This window comes from Crotalus tigris, unplaced genomic scaffold (genome assembly GCF_016545835.1).
Source record: "Crotalus tigris isolate CLP2741 ecotype Arizona unplaced genomic scaffold, ASM1654583v1 scf7180000019139.288180, whole genome shotgun sequence".
In the NCBI taxonomy this organism is placed as follows: Eukaryota; Metazoa; Chordata; class Lepidosauria; order Squamata; family Viperidae; genus Crotalus; species Crotalus tigris.
In genome coordinates, this window is record NW_024097396.1 from 124,705 (window position 1) to 143,580 (window position 18,876).

An 18,876-nucleotide genomic window follows, 5' to 3' on the forward strand; every position below is an offset into this window, starting at 1 on the left:
TCTGATCACATGACTGAGATTTGAGGTGGCACAGCAGTTAGAGTGCAGTACTGCAGGCCACTTTAGCTGACTGTGTTCAGCGGGTCAGCAGTTCAAATCTCACCGGCTCAAGGTTGACTCAGCCTTCCATCCTTCCGAGGTAGGTAAAATGAGGACCCAGATTGTTGGGGGCAATGTGTGTATGTATATGTGTGTGTGTGTGTGTGTGTGTGTGTGTGTGTGTGTGTGTGTGTGTGTGTGTATATATATATATATATATATATATATATATATGTGTGTGTGTGTGTGACGAATGGGACTTCATCGAAACGTCGCCAAGACACTTCCAATTTTACGCGGGAGAAAACCCGAACAAACCAAAGACCTACATATAAATACCCGTGAAACACACACACATTGCTTACTGGTGTACGCCGCTTAGAGAGTGCTTGCACTTAAAGCGGTATATAAGTCTCATAAATAAATAAATAAATTTGCAATATTTTTTGCCAGTTTCCGACAAAAACCCCTCTCTTTCTGAAGTATGCATTTGCTTAATGACCATGTGATTCATTTAATGACCATATGATTTGCTTTATGACCATGAGGCTTGCTTTATGACCATCATAAAAACTATTGTAAAATTGACTCCAGTCACATGATACCTCAACTTACCACCACAATGACTTAACAACCAAAATTCCAGGCTCCATTACTGTTGTATGACAAGGATTACCTGTATGGCACCCAACTCTCAATGACTCTGGGCAGCTTCCAACAAAGAAATTACAAAAAATCAATAACAAATAAAAAATGGCAAGCTCAACAGACCAGGTGACTTGAAAAGAGAGATGTCCCTCCCTCTTGCCAAAGGCCTAGGTCAGGGCTAGGCAACCTTGGCTCTTTTATGACTCATGGACTTCAACTCCCAGAATTCCTGAGCCAGTTGGCTCAGGAATTCTGGGAGTTGAAGTTCACGAGTCATAAAAGAGCCAAGGTTGCCTAGCCCTGGCCTAGGTGAAAAGTTAAAACTGTTGGATATAATTTTTTTTTTTTTATGCACAGGATGGAAAGAGGAGGAGCCAGGACGGGAGGATCATTCATTGAGCAGTTAGCTGCTTCCTACCTCATAAGCTTCTTTACTGAGGCTGTATGTTTTGTTTTCATTGCTAATTCAGCAATTGTCTATGACAGTGGCTCTCAACCTTTTTAATGTCACGACCCCAACTGGTCGTAAGTCGAGGACTACCCAACCAGTCGTAAGTCGAGGACTTGTAGACTGGGGCTTTTGGCAGGCTCATCCGGGCAGAGACAGCCTGGACAATTCCTATTGGCTTTTGAAAGCCAATAGAATTAGACTCTATTCAAGGGAGTCTATTCTATTGGCTTTCAAAAGCCAATAGAATAAAAGGGAGTAGCACAGCTAAGGAAAAGGGGAAAAAATGGCGGACTGCATTGTTTGGCGACCCCCGTGAAATGGTCATTCGACCCCAAATGGGGTCGCGACCCACAGGTTGAAAACCGCTGGTCTATGACAATCACAGAGGTAGTTGGGGGGGGGGATCATGTCATTCTATGAAATGAAGTGACTACACAACCAAACTTAGAAGCTGTTTCCCAAATAGCAGGACAAGTCTTTCAAGCAATACAGCCACCCTAACCATTGAGCAAAAGTTGATTTGGGTGATCATCCTAAAATGGATTGCACAGCCCTGCACAGAACGCATTTCTGTATTGTTTATCGTCTCTGCAGCCTCCAGGACTTCATCACCTATTATTTAAGAGTTCATCAACAGTATTATATTTCAAAGAAAACATGCAGCATACATGTTTGTAGAACAATTAAAAGACATATAATAGATATAAATTAATTTGTTAATGGTGTCGTGATAGATGTTGTAATATACCGCAAGAAGCTACTCTGTGATATCTCTGATGTGTAGCGAAGACATAATATTTTGCAGGATCCAATCTGGGCTGGTCACCAGGACCAGAGGTTTACTCTTCCGAGCTTTTGGACTTATAACTTCTCTCTAGAAAGGAGTTCTCTGAGGATGGGCTCCAGCACGAGTCTAAAAGCTCGGAAGACAAAAAATCTCTGGTCCCAGTGACCGACCCAGATTGGATCCTGCAACTTTATCCTGGAACACAAATATTCGCCTTCATTCGTGACATAATATTTTATACATAGTAGACCGGTTGCTACCTATTTGCATCAATTAGCAGCACTAGCTCTTTTTTCCAGTTATGGGCAATGTCATCACGGTCGCCCAGGTTTTCACAGTGTGATGATTTGACTGTCAGTTCATTTGCAGCGTGCGCATGTGAAGTAGCATGAAGAATAGGGTATGTGATTTGTGTAAGTGCGCCTTAGGAAAAGCTGGAAGTATTTAGACTTCACAGTTTCCCCTTCTCAGCATGACAGCTTAAAGTAGGTTGCTGCTAGCATTATTCATGCAGAGTGATCTTAGAACAGGAAATAGCCTTCTCTTCAGGGATGCGCTTTGAGCTTTCTCTCTTCTCTGTCCTTCGTATCATTTTGGATGTGGTCAGATGGTTGACATGTAAAGAACACAATTGCTGTTATTTAAGCATATTGTTCTCTAGAACTGAACAGACACATGGTGCATGGGATCACCACATGCACCTGCACACATTGTTAGCCATTTCTTTCAGTCTTTCCAAACCAGAAATGGTTCCATTTGCTGTCAGTTAAAATTTAGTTCAAATAATATTCAGATTTAAATAACTTACATAAGCTGCTAACTGGAAAAATAAGCAGAATAGGAGAGAAATCTGCACTTCCCAAACTGAGTTTATATACTTACTTTATACTATCACACATTGAACAGATATCTAGCGCTCTTTCCCATGAAACGAGTAATAAACAGAAAAAAAATTGAAAGCCGTATTGTAATTTACATAAATTGTGCTCCCCAATTATAATAGTGTAAAATTTTGAAATGTTACATTTTCACAGTTTTCCTAAATATTAGAAAGGGAGGGTGCCATACAAATCTCCAGAAGCTGTCCCAGTGGGTAGAGGTTTCTCCCAGAAATGTCTTAGAATTTTACGTTCATTTTTGAATTTACCAGTTTTATATGTCAATTGCTCGTTTTAAAGATAGATTATTAATAGGAGCAATATAATTCATTTGAATTTATCTTACTGGTTTCATTCCAATAATATCTCATGTAGGTAGTCCACAGTTTGCAACTGGTCACTTAAGAACTAGTTAAGTCCAGTTACTATGGAATTCAAAAATGCTATTTATGACCCATCCTCAAAGTTATGACTTGCACACACATGCACACAAACACTGTGGTCAAGTGATCACATTTAATGACCACTTGATTCCCTTGGTGACCTCTTTACATGACCATTATAAAAATAGTTGTAACATCGTGTCCAGTAGCATAGTGTACTGATGTACAACCTCAACTACCTACGAGCAAAATTTCTGGGTCCATTGCCATCGTAAGTAAAAAATGTGTTAAAAAATTAACCGTATACTTATGTAATCCCAAATATTGGAAATTTGTAGATCATATGAAAGATAATGAATATAATTAATTTTAATAAAAAAATAAGATCTGTATAGTCAATTAGATTAGGTTTATGGTTTGGTAAAGTCATTGTACCATGAATATTGCTTTTAGAATGTAGTCTCAGAACAAATTTATAGTACAGTGAATTTTTAGTTTTTGAATGCAATGCACAAAATTCCTTTGTATTTACTTTAAATAATAGATGTAATGACATTATTATACAATTATGCAAATGCCATTTATAATGAAATCATCACATATGAGGTATTCCTCAATTTAATGGAGAATTGGGAAACCTGGACCCAACTTCCTTTTTATTGAACCACTGAAGCAAGGTATCACTATAACAGAAAGCATAAATACCGTGTCATAAAGATTGACAGTGGGTAAAATGTTTATTATAACTATGTCTTCATCTAATTCTCCTTCTTCTTCTTCTTCTTGTGCCATATCTGTTATTGGACATTGGCAATCACGTTGGCGATCCTGTTTTTATCAGCAGCCGCACGAAAAAGTGCTGCTGAGTTTTGTCCAAACCAGTCCCTTAGATTTTGAAACCATGATGTTTTTCTTCTGTCTGGACCTCGTTTGCCTTCCATCTTTCCCTGGAGGATTAAATGGAGTATGTCGTATTTTTCTGGATGTCGCATCACATGTCCGAAATATTCTAATTTTCGTTTTTTGATTGTTTTGATGATTTCCCTTGGCTTTCCAGGCGCCTTATCACCTCCTCATTTCTGATCTTGTCAATCCAGCTTATACGTAACAGCTGCCTGTAAATCCACATTTCAAATGCTTCTAGTCTCTTCAGGTGGCCTTCTGTCAGAGACCAACTCTCTATTCTCCTTAGCTATTTATTTTCCTGAAGTATACTCTTCTCCCTATTTTTCTATCCTGCTTTCTATTAACAGCAGGACCTCCCTTTAGGTCCTTCTCTTGTATCTTTTTCAACCTTTTTCCTTATCCCATTATTCTGTCCTCTCATTGTAACTTCTCCTACTAGTAGTGACTCTAACAATAGATGTCACTGATAGGAACTCCTGATATGAAGCAATCAAAAGTTTTGTCATCAGCATATCCAGGTTATTGATGTTTCTTCTTCCAGTTTTAAAACCACATGAAATTATGAAAAAGTGAACATCTGTCTCCAGTAGATCTCTGTGTTTCCCAATATGGGTGCCAGCTGGCAGCTAGAATGACTGTCATGCCATGGGTGACCTTGCTGGGATTATGTATTCTCGGCATGCACTTCTGCTGTCCTTCAGTCATCCCTCCCAAGAACAAACACACCTGCCACAGTAAGACAGCATAACAGATTTGGTGGTAGTGATGGTGGAATTATACCTGAGAGCTAATATAAAATCTGATTTATTTTCAGACTGAATATATTATGTACACATACCGAAAAGGAAACCATAGCTCTCATGTCGCTTTCATGATTCAGCCAATGTCTTTCATTTTTATGATTTCTTTTTTACCTGCTTCCTCCACGCCACCCTGCCTACGTTTGGTTATTGAATAGTATGTTCATTTTCAAAATAAACTAGAGTCCTATTTCAAGATTATTCTGTAATTTAGCTTTTTCATTTCTAGTATAAAGATCAGGGCCACACCATTAAGTTTCAATTAAGCTGATTTTTTGTTCATGCCCATGCACAGGAATCTAGTAAACTAAGGTCCCAAATGTGATTTTCAAAAGGACTTCCTTGGTTTTTCCTTGAAAACATTTTGCTTCTCATCCAAGAAGCTTCTTTTGGATGATTGAGACTCTCCATGGACACTAGTCAACTAGGAGTTAGCACTATTTTGGCACTTGATAAGGGTTAACAGAATTCAAGAGGAGTTGAACGTAGAGACTTTAGGTTGATTCCTCTTTTGACTCCAATCCCAGGCTTTGCCACTCCTCCTACAATAATGTTCCTAGGCAAGAGATTAACTTGAGCAAAACCAGCCTTAGCTTCAAAGTGAGTACATGACGCTGACGTTTGAGCTATTTCAATTGTTTGACAATTGTTGATTCATCTAGTTTGTCAATTCTGTTATGGAATTGGCATAGTTGGAGTGTGTGTGTGTGTGTGTGTGTGTGTGTGTGTGTTTTGGGCTAGTGGTATTACAGTTATTAGTGGTGAACTATCTAGCCTTTGTCACTGAAGTGTTCTATGGTTTTGTACATATCAAAACATCTAGGGAGAATGTATAAGTTATTTAGATACAGCAGCAACAAACACAGAATATTATTTTTGTTCCTCTGATTATTCTTATCTGCAGCTTTTCTGTGGACTTGAAGTTCAGCTAAATGTGGATAGATGGTATTGCTTTCAGAGAATCACGTAGAATGTAATTATAAATAAACGTTACTACAGCAACATTTAAACACCTAATGCACCTTTCTGACAAGTATGGTATCCTGCCTTTGGCTCCAGTTCCGTGGAGAGAGGTTTTTCCATGGACTGGAGAGTGCATGGTTTTGTGTGCTGTCTGCATCTCACGGATGGGGCTTTGCTTGTTTGTGCGGACCCATTGCTGGCATGCCGCGGCCCGGTACCGGTCCACAGACCGGGGGTTGAGGACCCCTGTACTATATGATATATAGCTCCTGAGACAAGAGTACTAAGAATATTTAATACTATATTGAAGCTTTAAAGTCTCAAAAAGTTAATTCTTTAGAACTGTGACCTTTTATGAGTAAAGTATATTTGCAACATTTATTTTAGTGAGACTCAATAAATTTTTCTGGAGCAAGGGATATAGCCTAAAGCAGGGGTAGGCAACCTTGGCTCTTTTATGACTTGTGGACTTCAACTCCTAGAATTCCTGAGCCAGCCATGCTGAGGGGAAAGGGAGAGGTTTCCAAGCTGAGCTACGCTGGCTCAGGAATTCTGGAAATTGAAGTCCACGAATCTTAAAAGAGCCAGGGTTGCCTACCCCTGGCTACAGTAAGCGCACACAGAATTTTGCAATGATTTTACTAGACAGTATCTAGCTTAAGCCTACTTTTACAAAGAAAAAAAGTATTTTAGCAAGAGCAGATAATATCCAATTCTCTCTCTCTCTCTCTCTCTCTCTCTCTCCCTCCCTCCCTCCCTCTTTTTTTTCTCTCTCACACACACTTATACAAATACATAGGCAAACACTATTCTGGAAGAGCCTTGAGTTAATCAAACTGTAGTTTGGCAGGGGTGCTAGAAAACATTCTAGGGGACTAAAACTGTTTAAACACGATGCTGTAGAACTGTGAAACTATCCACAAAATTAAAGCAGCTATTACATGAGATACAAAAATTGGAAAAGAAAATGTAACTTCTGTTATAATGTAGAGAAATGCATATTTTTCTGCTGTTATTTCAGAAATCCTTTGAGATACACTGGAAATCCAGTGAAAGGGGCCTATTCATTTCACCTGATTTCTTCCATATGTAAACCCTATTTAATTTAACCCCACATTCATTTAATCTAAATATTCTTAAATATCATTGTCAGATTGTTTCTTGCTCTTGTGCTAATCTTTAGTGTTACTCTAATATGCAGTATGAGCTGCCACATGTTATTAAAGCCAACTAGGCTTTATCTGGAGAATAGTTGGGAGAATATATATGTTCTTATATATTCTGCACCTTACAAGGAAGGGCTTATTGGTTGCTCTAGTACAGGGATAGGCAACCTTGGCTCTTTTATGACTCGTGGACTTCAACTCCCAGAATTCCTGAGCCAGCGTTCTGGGAGTTGAAGTCCACGAATCATAAAAGAGCCAAGGTTGCCTACCCCTGCTCTAGTACAAAAACTAATCCAGGGCTTGCACACTCTGGACTAATAGGAGTGCAGAATTATTGAGGGGCAGCATACACTTTAATAAATAACTAGACAACAGTGACCCATTGGGTCATATATTTCTTGACCTAAATCAGTGGTTCTCAACCTGTGGGTCGGGACCCCATTTGGGGTCGAACGACCATTTCACGGGGGTTGCCAAACAACGCAGTCCGCCATTTTTTTCCCCTTTTCCTTAGCTGTGCTACTCCCTTTTATTCTATTGGCTTTTGAAAGCCAATAAAATAGACTCTCTTGAATAGAGTCTAATTCTGTTTCAAAAGCCAATAGGAAATGTCCAGGCTGTCTCTGCCCTGCTGAGCCCGCCAAAAGTCCCGTTCTGCAAACGGTGCTGCACCAGTTGAGTAGTCCTCGACTTACGACCGGTTGGGGGTCGCGGCATTAAAAAGGTTGAGAACCACTGACCTAAATAGAGATTTGGAATGACCACAAGAGTCAAAAAATCAGTGGGGTGAAAGTGACTGCCAACTTCTTGTCAGCTTCCCCATTGAATTTCCTTGTGGGAAGCCGGCTGTAAGCATTAGACTTCCTGCCTGCCTCAATAATGGTACTAATGTACTTGAAAAATTCTTTAAAATTCAAGGAGATATTTAGAGATGCAAGTAGTCCATATTAAACCTGTATAGCACAAATACCAGGAGTTGGATCACAGGAAATGTTTTTATGATATCTTGAATTATGTCATAAAATGCTTTACGATAATTTTACAGCATAAAATATTTTTTAAAAACATTGGCTAAATTTCAGCTTCTCACGTAAAAACAGAAATGTTGGGCTCAATTGTGGCCATAAGTTGAGGACTACCTGTATTCCCTTGAATTTGTGTGCAGATTTCTGAGCAGCCTGGTATAGTAATGAATTCTATATAAGCTACTGATGAATACTGTGTGCACTCTTAAAAAACATTTGGATTAAATGCTTTGGACTTTGTGTAGGCACATTATCTCTCTGTTATTCATTACAGCACTCATGACTTTTTCTCTCAAATAAGCCTGTTAAAAATGCCAATGGTTTTAAGGGGTGGACTCATTAAAATTAATGCAGTTCTTGTAGCAACCACAACATGTTTCAGGCTTGAGTAGAGATAAGCTGGAAAAAGATAAGCTTTTTTAATGAATTGCTAAAGGTGCTGTACTCCTGTGAGGTCCTAAGCAGTTCTTCCTAATTGTTTTTGAAGTGCACACAGCCATAGTAATCATTTGTGGCAAAATGATTAGAGCTATGACATAGGAGTGCTAGTATGAAAGAACAGGTATTCATATAAGATAAGAAGGTACAATAAGATAACTAGTCTGGTAAAAAGAAATATTAGAATTTACTATCAGAAGATAAAAGTAATTTTATAGGACCATTATGAAGATTTGTTATAAGGGATTATTGTTCTTATAAAACATTGTATTAAATAGGTTTGATAATTTAGTGTTGCATGAATTTTTTATTATGCTTTTTATGGCAAGATATTTTAATAATATGTGAACAATTTTAAAGAAACATAAAATTGGAACAGTAAGTAATTATCGTGGTAGATTTATTGAAGAGCAGCCTTCTCAAACTCTGGCAGATTTTTCTAGCAGAGGAATTTACTCACACATTCCCATTTAGATAAAATTAGATTCCACATCCCTGTTTTAATAGTTATCTGCCAGGACCTTTGTGACTTAAATGCACGTTACTGTATTAGCAAATATTACATAAAACTAAAAACTGAGTCTGTTTGACGGCTTGTAAGCAAACCTACTTTATTAAACAAAACTTTGGAAGCAGTTATGCAGCAAATCACATATTTTATCAGTGAGAAAACAAAACACAGTTGCTTTCCAGAACAGCCTTTTTCTATCGCATTAGGCTTGAAAAACTCTGCTTAACTTTTTGAGTGCAGTTTTTTGAAAGACATTTGGCAGGAAGCCCAGTCCTGAATGGAGTTTGCAGAAGGTTAGTATAGTTCTGTACTAAGGTGACATGTAGCAAAGAGAATTTACACTTGATACGTTTTTCTAGCGTTTGCTTGTTCTGCCACATGTGGAAGGCTGAATAGCGGTGAAGTTAGACAGCCATTGCAGAATTAGTTGATCAGAGTAGATAATCTCAAATAAGGGATTAACTGCTGCAAGCAGCCCACATTAGCCATTTTGAAATGTAATTTGGCCAAAGTTCAAAGCAGACGGGAGCTGAGTTTCCTATTAACTCAGACAAAATGCTGATGTTTGCATTGCAGTTATTGGAACATAGTAGTTTTTTTTTGTTTTCATACCATATAGTAAAAATGTGTGTTTATAAATCTGATGCTAACCATTCTAAGATTAAGGTTTTTGAGTGCTTTAAAATTTTGAATTTATTTTGTTCAGCATATTTGTGATTAAAATGCACTTGTAATCAAAGTTCAGATTTTGCTTTTTTTAAATCTACTTTTGTAGAAGTTTGAAATCTGTGCTTGTATAAAAGCGGAAGTTGTTGTAAAAGAAAAAGAAAAAGTTACAAATAAAATTACTTTGCATTTAGTAAATCTTTTTGCCCTGAAATCTGAGTGCTACTTAATCAGTGTATTAATAAACATAAAATTTAGCAGTTAAGATCACATATAACTCTTTTTCAGTTCAATGGACCGATATAAATATACATCAAAATACAGTAAATTTTATTTACAACAGAAACAATACTTTTCTTGCAATGAAATGTCAATTATAATTAGTTGGTCAGGCTGAACATAACTAATTATATTTTTAAACCTTCATGGCATTGCTACCTGTCTTTAATACAGAATAAATCCAATTGTGTTTTAGTGCTTCAAAGTAAGGCTTACATGCTAAAATTATTGCACATTTATTACAGTGACTTGCTTCCATAATAAAAAAAGATTTCTCCACTCCCTCCCTCCCCAGGTAAGAGTGTAAGATTTAGGTATAAATTTGAAGTTAAAACATACATGCTGTGAGTTTCTAATTCTTGCTGTTAATGTTTACTCTGAATCATTGTTCAATTATACCAGTAACTTAGAAAGTGTCATTTGTGAAAGCGATGAGTCATCCCAAGTTGATATCAGAAATATGTAAGTTTTCTGCCAAGAAGGATTCATGTAGTCCTTGACTTCCAACAATTCATTTAGTGACCATTCAGAGTTGCAATGGCACTGAAAAAAAATGACATGACAGTTTTTCACATTTACTACCATTGCAGCATTCCCCATGGTTATATGATCAAAGTTGAGATGCTTGGCAACTGACTGATACAGTAGTGGCCAAAATTGTGGAAACTTTTTGGGAAAAGTGTACAGGAAAAATGCCACCTTTGGTTAAGTTTCCACCAATTTTTCTTCTAATTTCTTTATAACTGTAGCCTTGTTCACTTAATAATACTATTTTGCATCGCTTTCTGGGCAACCAGTCAACTCTGTATTTTACTTTAATTTTATTACGTTTGACAAGCTCACTAAATGAAAGAAAAAAAACCCCAACCAACTTGATAGCGATCACATAACACACTGACAAATGTCCTCCTCTCAGCTTCAATACATGACATCAATAACTGAATCCTACTGTGATCTGATTGGCTCATTGCCAAAACAAGATGACACCTGATTGGCTCATGCTCATTGGCTACAATCAGATGAAGGAAAGCTACCTGACATCAACCTAAGCAAGTTGTACTTCCTTTTTCTGGTTATTTGGCTATAGCTTTTCATAGAATACAGTGCAGATAATTGAACAAACTATGTTGCATTACATTCTTGATTAAATTATCTTTCCATTGATATGTATTTTTATGGTACTACTCCATGGTGTTATTAACCATCAAACCTCAAAAATACCCTTTCCCAAAAGGTTTCCATGATTTTGGCCACTACTGTATTTATGACAGTTGCAGTGCCCCAGGGTCATGTGATCACATTTTGTAACCTTCTGACAAATAGTCAAATGGGGAAGCCAGATTCACTTAGCAATTTTGTTACTAACTTATCAACTGCAATGATTCATTTAACAACTGTGGCAAGAAAGGTCATAAAATGGGCAACATCACTTAACAAATGTCTCACTTAGCAACAGAAATTTTGGGCTCAATCGTGGTCATAAGTCAAGGACTACCTGTGGTTGCAGAAATAAAATCTAAGCCTATGTTTTGCAGATTGAATAGAACATTTGATGATACTATGGGGTGGACTAGATTATACTGTTAAAATGGCTTTGTTTATGTTTTGTTGTTTTTTATTAGGATGTTATCCAGTAATAAGTAGAGTTGTACTGTGATCCGGAAGGAGCAAGAGTGTGCACATAGCTGCCATTAACTCAAATCTGGCTTTAAGGGGTTGGCTGATGCTACACGGATGCCTATTTATACTCCAAATAATTTTTTTCCTTTCAAATGACTTGATACTGAATGTGTTTTATATTTACTTGGTTTAATTCATAGCTCCTGAAAAAGGCGTTGAAGCAATATATTTATCTTTTTGGATTAATCAATTATATATATATATATATATATATATATATATATCAATTATATATATATATATATATATATATATATATATATATAATAACTGCCAGTGGGGGTATGAACTGATTGGGTGGGAGCTTGGCTGTGTTCTGATTGGGTGGAGGTGTGTTTTGATTGGTTAGGGATTTGGCTGTGCTCTGATTGGCTGGGGGGTTGGCTGTGCTCTGATTGGCTGGGGGGTTGGCTGTGCTCTGATTGGCTGGGGGAGTGTTCTGTTTGGTTGTGCTCAGGTTAGTCTGAGTTGCAGAGGGGTTTAAGATTTTGGGCTGCCTTGCTATTTTTTGGCTTCGCGTTCGTGGTCGTGCCTCCTCTTCATGGAGGGTGTCAGTTTGCTTCATGTATGGATTGGAGGGGTTTAAAGTGGCTAATGATGCAGCTGTGGTCTGGCTTCTGGTTTGTGGTCGTGCCTCATCATCGGTGTGGCTTTGGGTTTGTTTTTTTGCGTGGATGTGTGGTGGTGACATCCTGTGTGGTTTTTGTGAGTGTGGGTCTGGTATCATTTTTTGTGTTAGGGAGTCGTTTGTCAATAAGGGCAGGTTTCCAAATGGCTGGTAGGCGGGAGGTATCATCTCGCTTGTTCATGCTGTGTGGGCGTTTTTCTATCTTAATGGCTTCTCTGATTATTCTGTTATTAAAATGTTCACTTTTGGCAATGGTTCTGGTATTTTTAAAGTCAATTTCATGTCCTGTGGCTTTAAGGTGTTGGACCAGGGAAGATGTTGGTTCCTCTTTTTTGACTGAGTTCTTATGTTCTTCAATGCGTGCACTTATTCTTCTGTTGGTTTGTCCGATGTATGTGGTGGGACAAGTGGTGCATGGGATTTCGTATACTCCTTGATTTTCTAATTCAATTTTATCTTTGGGGTTTCTAAGGATGGTGGATATTTTTCTGTTTGTGCAGAATGCTGTTTTGATGTTGTGTTTATGGAGGATCTTACTGATTCTGTCTGTGGTGCCTTTTATGTATGGGAGGAGGGCTTTGCCGTTTTCTTGTTCTTTGTCTTGGATTTTAGTGGGGGTTTCTTTTTGGATTAGGTTTGTAATCTTATTTCTATGGAATCCATTGGATGTTAGTACATTGGTGAGAGTGTGCATAGGGCTGTAGTTGTTTGGCGAGATATTTGGCTAGGTTTTGTAGAGGTGAGCCTATGGAGCTGACTATAGGTCTGAGTGGGGTTCCTTCTTTGTGTATCTTGAGGAGACCATCATCCAGATGCCCCAAACTCTATGGTCTCCCCAAGATACACAAAGAAGGAACCCCACTCAGACCTATAGTCAGCTCCATAGGCTCACCTCTACAAAACAACTACAGCCCTATGCAGAATCCATCACCTCACACGTAAAAAACTCATTCCAGTTTATAGAGATCATAAAGAAACAAAACTTACAGCCCAGCGACCTACTAGTGAGCTTCGATGTCATATCCCTCTTCACCCAAGTGCCTATCAAAGAAGCCTTGACAGCTATCCAAAACAAATATAACCCCCCGAAACACATCTTAGATCTGACCAACCACTGCCTATCCAACACATACTTCATCTATAATGGACAAAAATACAAACAAACAGAAGGAGCACCCATGGGATCACCCCTCTCACCTGTCATTGCCAACCTCTACATGGAACACTTTGAAACCCAAGCTCTAGAAAAATCGGATCACAAACACAAACTCTGGCTCAGATACGTAGACGACACCTTCATAATCTGGCCACATGGGAAAGAAAAACTGGACAACTTCCTCACACACCTCAACAGCCTACACCCCAAAATACAGTTCACCATGGAAACAGAAGCTAACAACCAACTTCCCTTCCTGGATGTCTTAGTCTACAAGAAATCCAATGGCTCCCTAGGACACACCATCTACCAGAAGAAAACACACACAAACCGCTATCTGCACGCTCTCTCACACCACCACCCAGCACAGATCAACTCTGTAGCCAAGACACTCATCTCCAGAACAAAACGCTTAGCTGACGAACAACACCTAAAACCCGAACTACACACTCTCACCAATGTACTAACATCCAATGGATTCCATAGAACTAAGATTACAAACCTAATCCAAAAAGAAACCCCCACCAAAATCCAAGACAAAGAACAAGAAAACGGCAAAGCCCTCCTCCCATACATAAAAGGCACCACAGACAGAATCAGTAAGATCCTTCATAAACACAACATCAAAACAGCATTCTGCACAAACAGAAAAATATCCACCATCCTTAGAAACCCCAAAGATAAAATTGAATTAGAAAATCAAGGAGTATACGAAATCCCATGCACCACTTGTCCCACCACATACATCGGACAAACCAACAGAAGAATAAGTGCACGCATTGAAGAACATAAGAACTCAGTCAAAAAAGAGGAACCAACATCTTCCCTGGTCCAACACCTTAAAGCCACAGGACATGAAATTGACTTTAAAAATACCAGAACCATTGCCAAAAGTGAACATTTTAATAACAGAATAATCAGAGAAGCCATCGAGATAGAAAAACGCCCACACAGCATGAACAAGCGAGATGATACCTCCCGCCTACCAGCCATTTGGAAACCCGCCCTTATTGACAAACGACTCCCTAACACAAAAAATGATACCAGACCCACACTCACAAAAACCACACAGGATGTCACCACCACACATCCACGCAAAAAACAAACCCAAAGCCACACCGATGATGAGGCACGACCACAAACCAGAAGCCAGACCACAGCTGCATCATTAGCCACTTTAAACCCCTCCAATCCATACATGAAGCAAACTGACACCCTCCATGAAGAGGAGGCACGACCACAAACGCGAAGCCAAAAAATAGCAAGGCAGCCCAAAATCTTAAACCCCTCTGCAACTCAGACTAACCTGAGCACAACCAAACAGAACACTCCCCCAGCCAATCAGAGCACAGCCACCCCCCCAGCCAATCAGAGCACAGCCAACCCCCCAGCCAATCAGAGCACAGCCAAGCCCCTAACCAATCAGAACACACCTCCACCCAATCAGAACACAGCCAAGCTCCCACCCAATCAGTTCATACCCCCACTGGCAGTTAAAAGGAAGAAACAGCTAAGACCACACATTGCTGCTCAAAGCACGAAGCTGAAAACACCAGCCTGAAGATGATGAATGGGACTTCGTCGAAACGTCGCCAAGACACTTCCAATTTTACGCGGGAGAAAACCCGAACAACCAAAGACCTACATATATATATATATATATAATGGGCACACAGCCAGCACCTCAACTACTCCGGATGTTACAAAACAGCTGAACAATTCACAAACAATGGCTCCAACACAGCCAACCAATCCACCCGCAGCAACAAAGTTAGCACTCCACCCACCCCCACCAGTATTTATAGAGAGACGGCAGCTCCGATCACACTTTGCTCGCACAGGCACGAAGCCGAAGACCCCAGCCTGAAGATGACGAGTGGGACCTTGTCGAAACGTCACCAAGATACTCTCAATCTTACACGGGAAAAGCCCCGTAGACGCCAAAAGCTGCATCTTTTCCCCATGTTATTTATCATTCTGGAAAGCAGTAGCCATAGAATCAGTGGTCCTCCAATTTGTTTTGGTTTATGGATAAAGCTACCTACAGATGTGCCAATCAAAAGAATTGGCATAAGAATTATTTGCAATGAAAATGTTGGTGTTTAGTAATATCTCAATCAATACTTCTTTTATGTAGAGTCATATATAAGAACGACAAAATACAAAATAATAGTAACTTCCCGGTGAATCAGGCACTATTTTCAACTTTCTTGTATTAGGATTTAGGATTTGCCAAGTATACAGTGGTTAAGAATGTGAAAATTACCAGCATTTTTTTCTGTTTTATATAAAGGATTTGTCATGACTAGCATTAGCATTAGCTACATCAAGTAGTACAGAATTTTTAAGAGCCTCCAATTGTATCTTAACAAACCCCATTATTATAAAAGAACATTGTATACCTTAGTTTGTTATCCTTTGTAGAAGGAAAGAATTTAGGAATTAAAGCCCACATATATTGCATAGTTCATACTTTTGTAAATGCAGTAATTATCTTATGAAATACTTACTTAAGAAGAGAGCTCTTTATAAGTTACAAAAAAAGTTGAAATATCAATGGGTATAGTATACCCCAATCCTGGAATTTATCATATACTATTTCCTTTCTGGGAGATAATGTTACACAGTTTGCAGAAAAGGAGTAAAAAATAGTAAACGGAAGAAATTAGATGGGGGGGGGAGAATGAATCATAAAACTTAATCCAGTTCATACCAACATCATTCATTAAACCCCCTCCCTATCTTTTTATTCTTGGAAAAATATTCTTGATTTCATGCTCCTTACCATTTTTTCTTCTTATATTTGAAGTCTGTGCATAGTGATCTTACAAGATGATTTAATAGGGATTGACTTTAACTGCCCATCCTAGCTTTGTCAGTCAAGGCTATTTTTGGACACTTTTTGCTAAGTTAATAACCAGTGATAGTTTAATTAAGGTAACTTACTTTAAAAAAAGGATTAGGGGTGACATGATAGCAGTATTCCAGTATTTGGGGGCTGCCACAAAGAAGAGGGAGTCAACTTATTTTCAACTTTTGGGATTGCACCCAAGGCGCCTGTTATTAGTAGTACTAGTTTTGCTTTCTTTTGCTTCAGTCATTCTATTTCTGTTTGCAGATCTTTGTATTTTGTTATCTTCTGCAATCTATTCTCTTCTATTCTGCTGTCTCTGGATACTGCCAGGTCCAAACATTTTTGTCTTTCTTATCAAGAGTTGTAAAGTCTGGGATGTTATGAGGCAGGTGCTTGTCTGTCTGAATTCTAAACTCCCAGAGCACTTTGGTTCTTTATTTTCTATTATTTTCTCTATTTTATGGACCCTCCAGTTCTTGCTTGTAGATAAATGGTATTTCTTGCAGATCTTCCAATGGACCATTGTTGCTACTTTGTCATGCTGTTGTTTGTAGTCAGTCTGTGCGTTCTTCTTGTAGCAGCTATCCAGGTGATCCATTGTTCCTTCAGCTTCTTTGCAGAGGTGGCATTTGCTGTCTGTTGCTGTTATTATTATTATGGTTCATCATGCAGTCAGCCAGACTTGGCATATTAAATACACTTACTGAGTCCTTCCCAACAGCAATAAATAGATATTGTACTTGATTAGCCCCAAAAGTCAGGGATGATGATAGTTGTAGTCCAAAATAACTTAACATGAAACTGTCTGCTCATACTTTCAAATAATCTCTTCTTACCCACTATTAATTTCATTATGATAAATATTTGTTAGCAGTATAATTATTGAAATTATAACCTACCTAGGTAACTCTTCAATACAGTAACCCTATGGTTACAGTTGTAGGCTCAAGTAGTTGCACACTAAATTTAAAATAATTACCCAGCATAGAAACTTTCTGATATAAATTAGCAGGCGTTTTATACCCAGATGCTCTAATTTGTATAACCTCCCAGTTCATTGCTATAACCAAAATTCACTTTTAAAGTATCCTGTTATGAAAATATTTTAAAGCCAGGATCCCCCCGCAGAAAGAGGTGGATTACATAGTCTTGATGCAGAAGGCCCTGGCAATAAAGACTCGTGTAATTGGAATGCATAAAACGAAGCAGACACGACAGCACACTGTAAATATTTAATAGGAGTGGATCCTGGAGACCTCTCTAAGGCGAGGTTTCAACCCAAGTACGTTGAAATAGGAAATAATTTGGAGGAAATTATCGCGGTGTATTATGTGATCATTAACATGTCTTTTTATTTTTTCCTGTTGTTTTTGTTTTTTTTTTTTTTTTGTCCCAGAAAGAAGACACAGTTCCTCCAGCAAGCCACCTCTGACACCTCCTTCCTCTTCAGTATTCTCCTTGTATTCATCTCTGTCTTCAAAAAGTAAAGGTAGCAGCGGAGGAGGGAGCAATCGCTCATCCAGTGGTGGAGGAGCAGGTGCATCGTCCTCATCCAGTTCAAAATTATTGAAATCACCCAAAGACAAGCTGCCAATTGGTGGAAACAATAGGCCAATGCACCTAATACATAGCAAAGGTCTCCACGACAAAATGTGAGTTATTTGTTGATTTCTACCTGCCTTTGTTCTGAAAATCGAAAAGCTTAGCACTGAGACAAGTACTCTGTTTCTAACTGTGTTGTGTCCATTTTTAAACACAATATTTTATTTTGGTCTTGGGTTACTTTTCAACTATAAACTAGGATTTGGGAGAGATGCCCTTCTATATGACACTTCCTCTCTCTCTCTCTCTCTCTCTCTCTCTCTCTCTCTCTCTCTCTCTCTCTCTCTCTCTCTCTCTCTTTTTTTTTTTTTTTTCCCCTGATCAGTAACATTGTAGGGCTGTACACGTGCATTAAGAATTAATAGGAACTGTTAAACCAAGGCAGACACTGGATTTGCAAGTCATTATTAAATAAAGTGGTGGCTAACCCTAAAATTGGTGCAGACAGAACACAACAGTACAATTAATGCTGAGAAAGAACGGAAAGGAAAAATCACATAGGAGGAGGAAGAAAAAGAGGGATTTGTTCCTCAAATAATAAGTCTGCACCATTGGTCTGTCATCTAGAACATAGTGGCCAAAAATAAGAAAACTAAGATCAGGTAACAAGTTGTAGATCTGGAAAAGGGTGGAATTGTTTATAAGGTTGAAAATGACTTAATTAACCAGAGTTGTGCAGAGATCACACCAGCTTGCTTTTTGACTCAGATCCAGTGCTCCAGAAATAATCTTGCCAATTCGGAGATAGTCTGTCATTATACATTCCCACGTCTAGAAAATGGAAAATGAAATGCCAGTGTTCCTGAAAGATTTTTCCATTGTAATGAGAAAGGAAAGCCTCTTCACACACATAACATGTGTTTCTATCTTCTGTTTGGAGCCTAGCCAATACCATGTGGCAAGGTTTCACTTTACACACAATGCACTTTCTCAGACAGTCAATTACGCAGAATTTCTCTAGAGGAAGAAGAAGGATATGGAAGGGTATGACCTCGAATAATGTCAGATTGCTCTGA

The 18,876-nt window shown here is 38.6% G+C and overlaps 1 protein-coding gene across 5 annotated transcripts in view; it reads left to right on the forward strand.

Annotated features, from left to right (window-relative positions):
- The window catches only part of ATXN7 (ataxin 7), a 118,378-nt gene that overhangs the window by 84,350 nt on the left and 15,152 nt on the right, over positions 1 to 18,876 (forward strand). For all 5 annotated transcript variants that reach the window (XM_039359865.1, XM_039359863.1, XM_039359862.1 and 2 more), the window contains one exon: positions 17,655 to 17,910. In XM_039359865.1, coding sequence (XP_039215799.1) covers positions 17,655 to 17,910 — 256 coding nt within the window. The remainder of the gene's footprint in view (positions 1 to 17,654; positions 17,911 to 18,876) is intronic.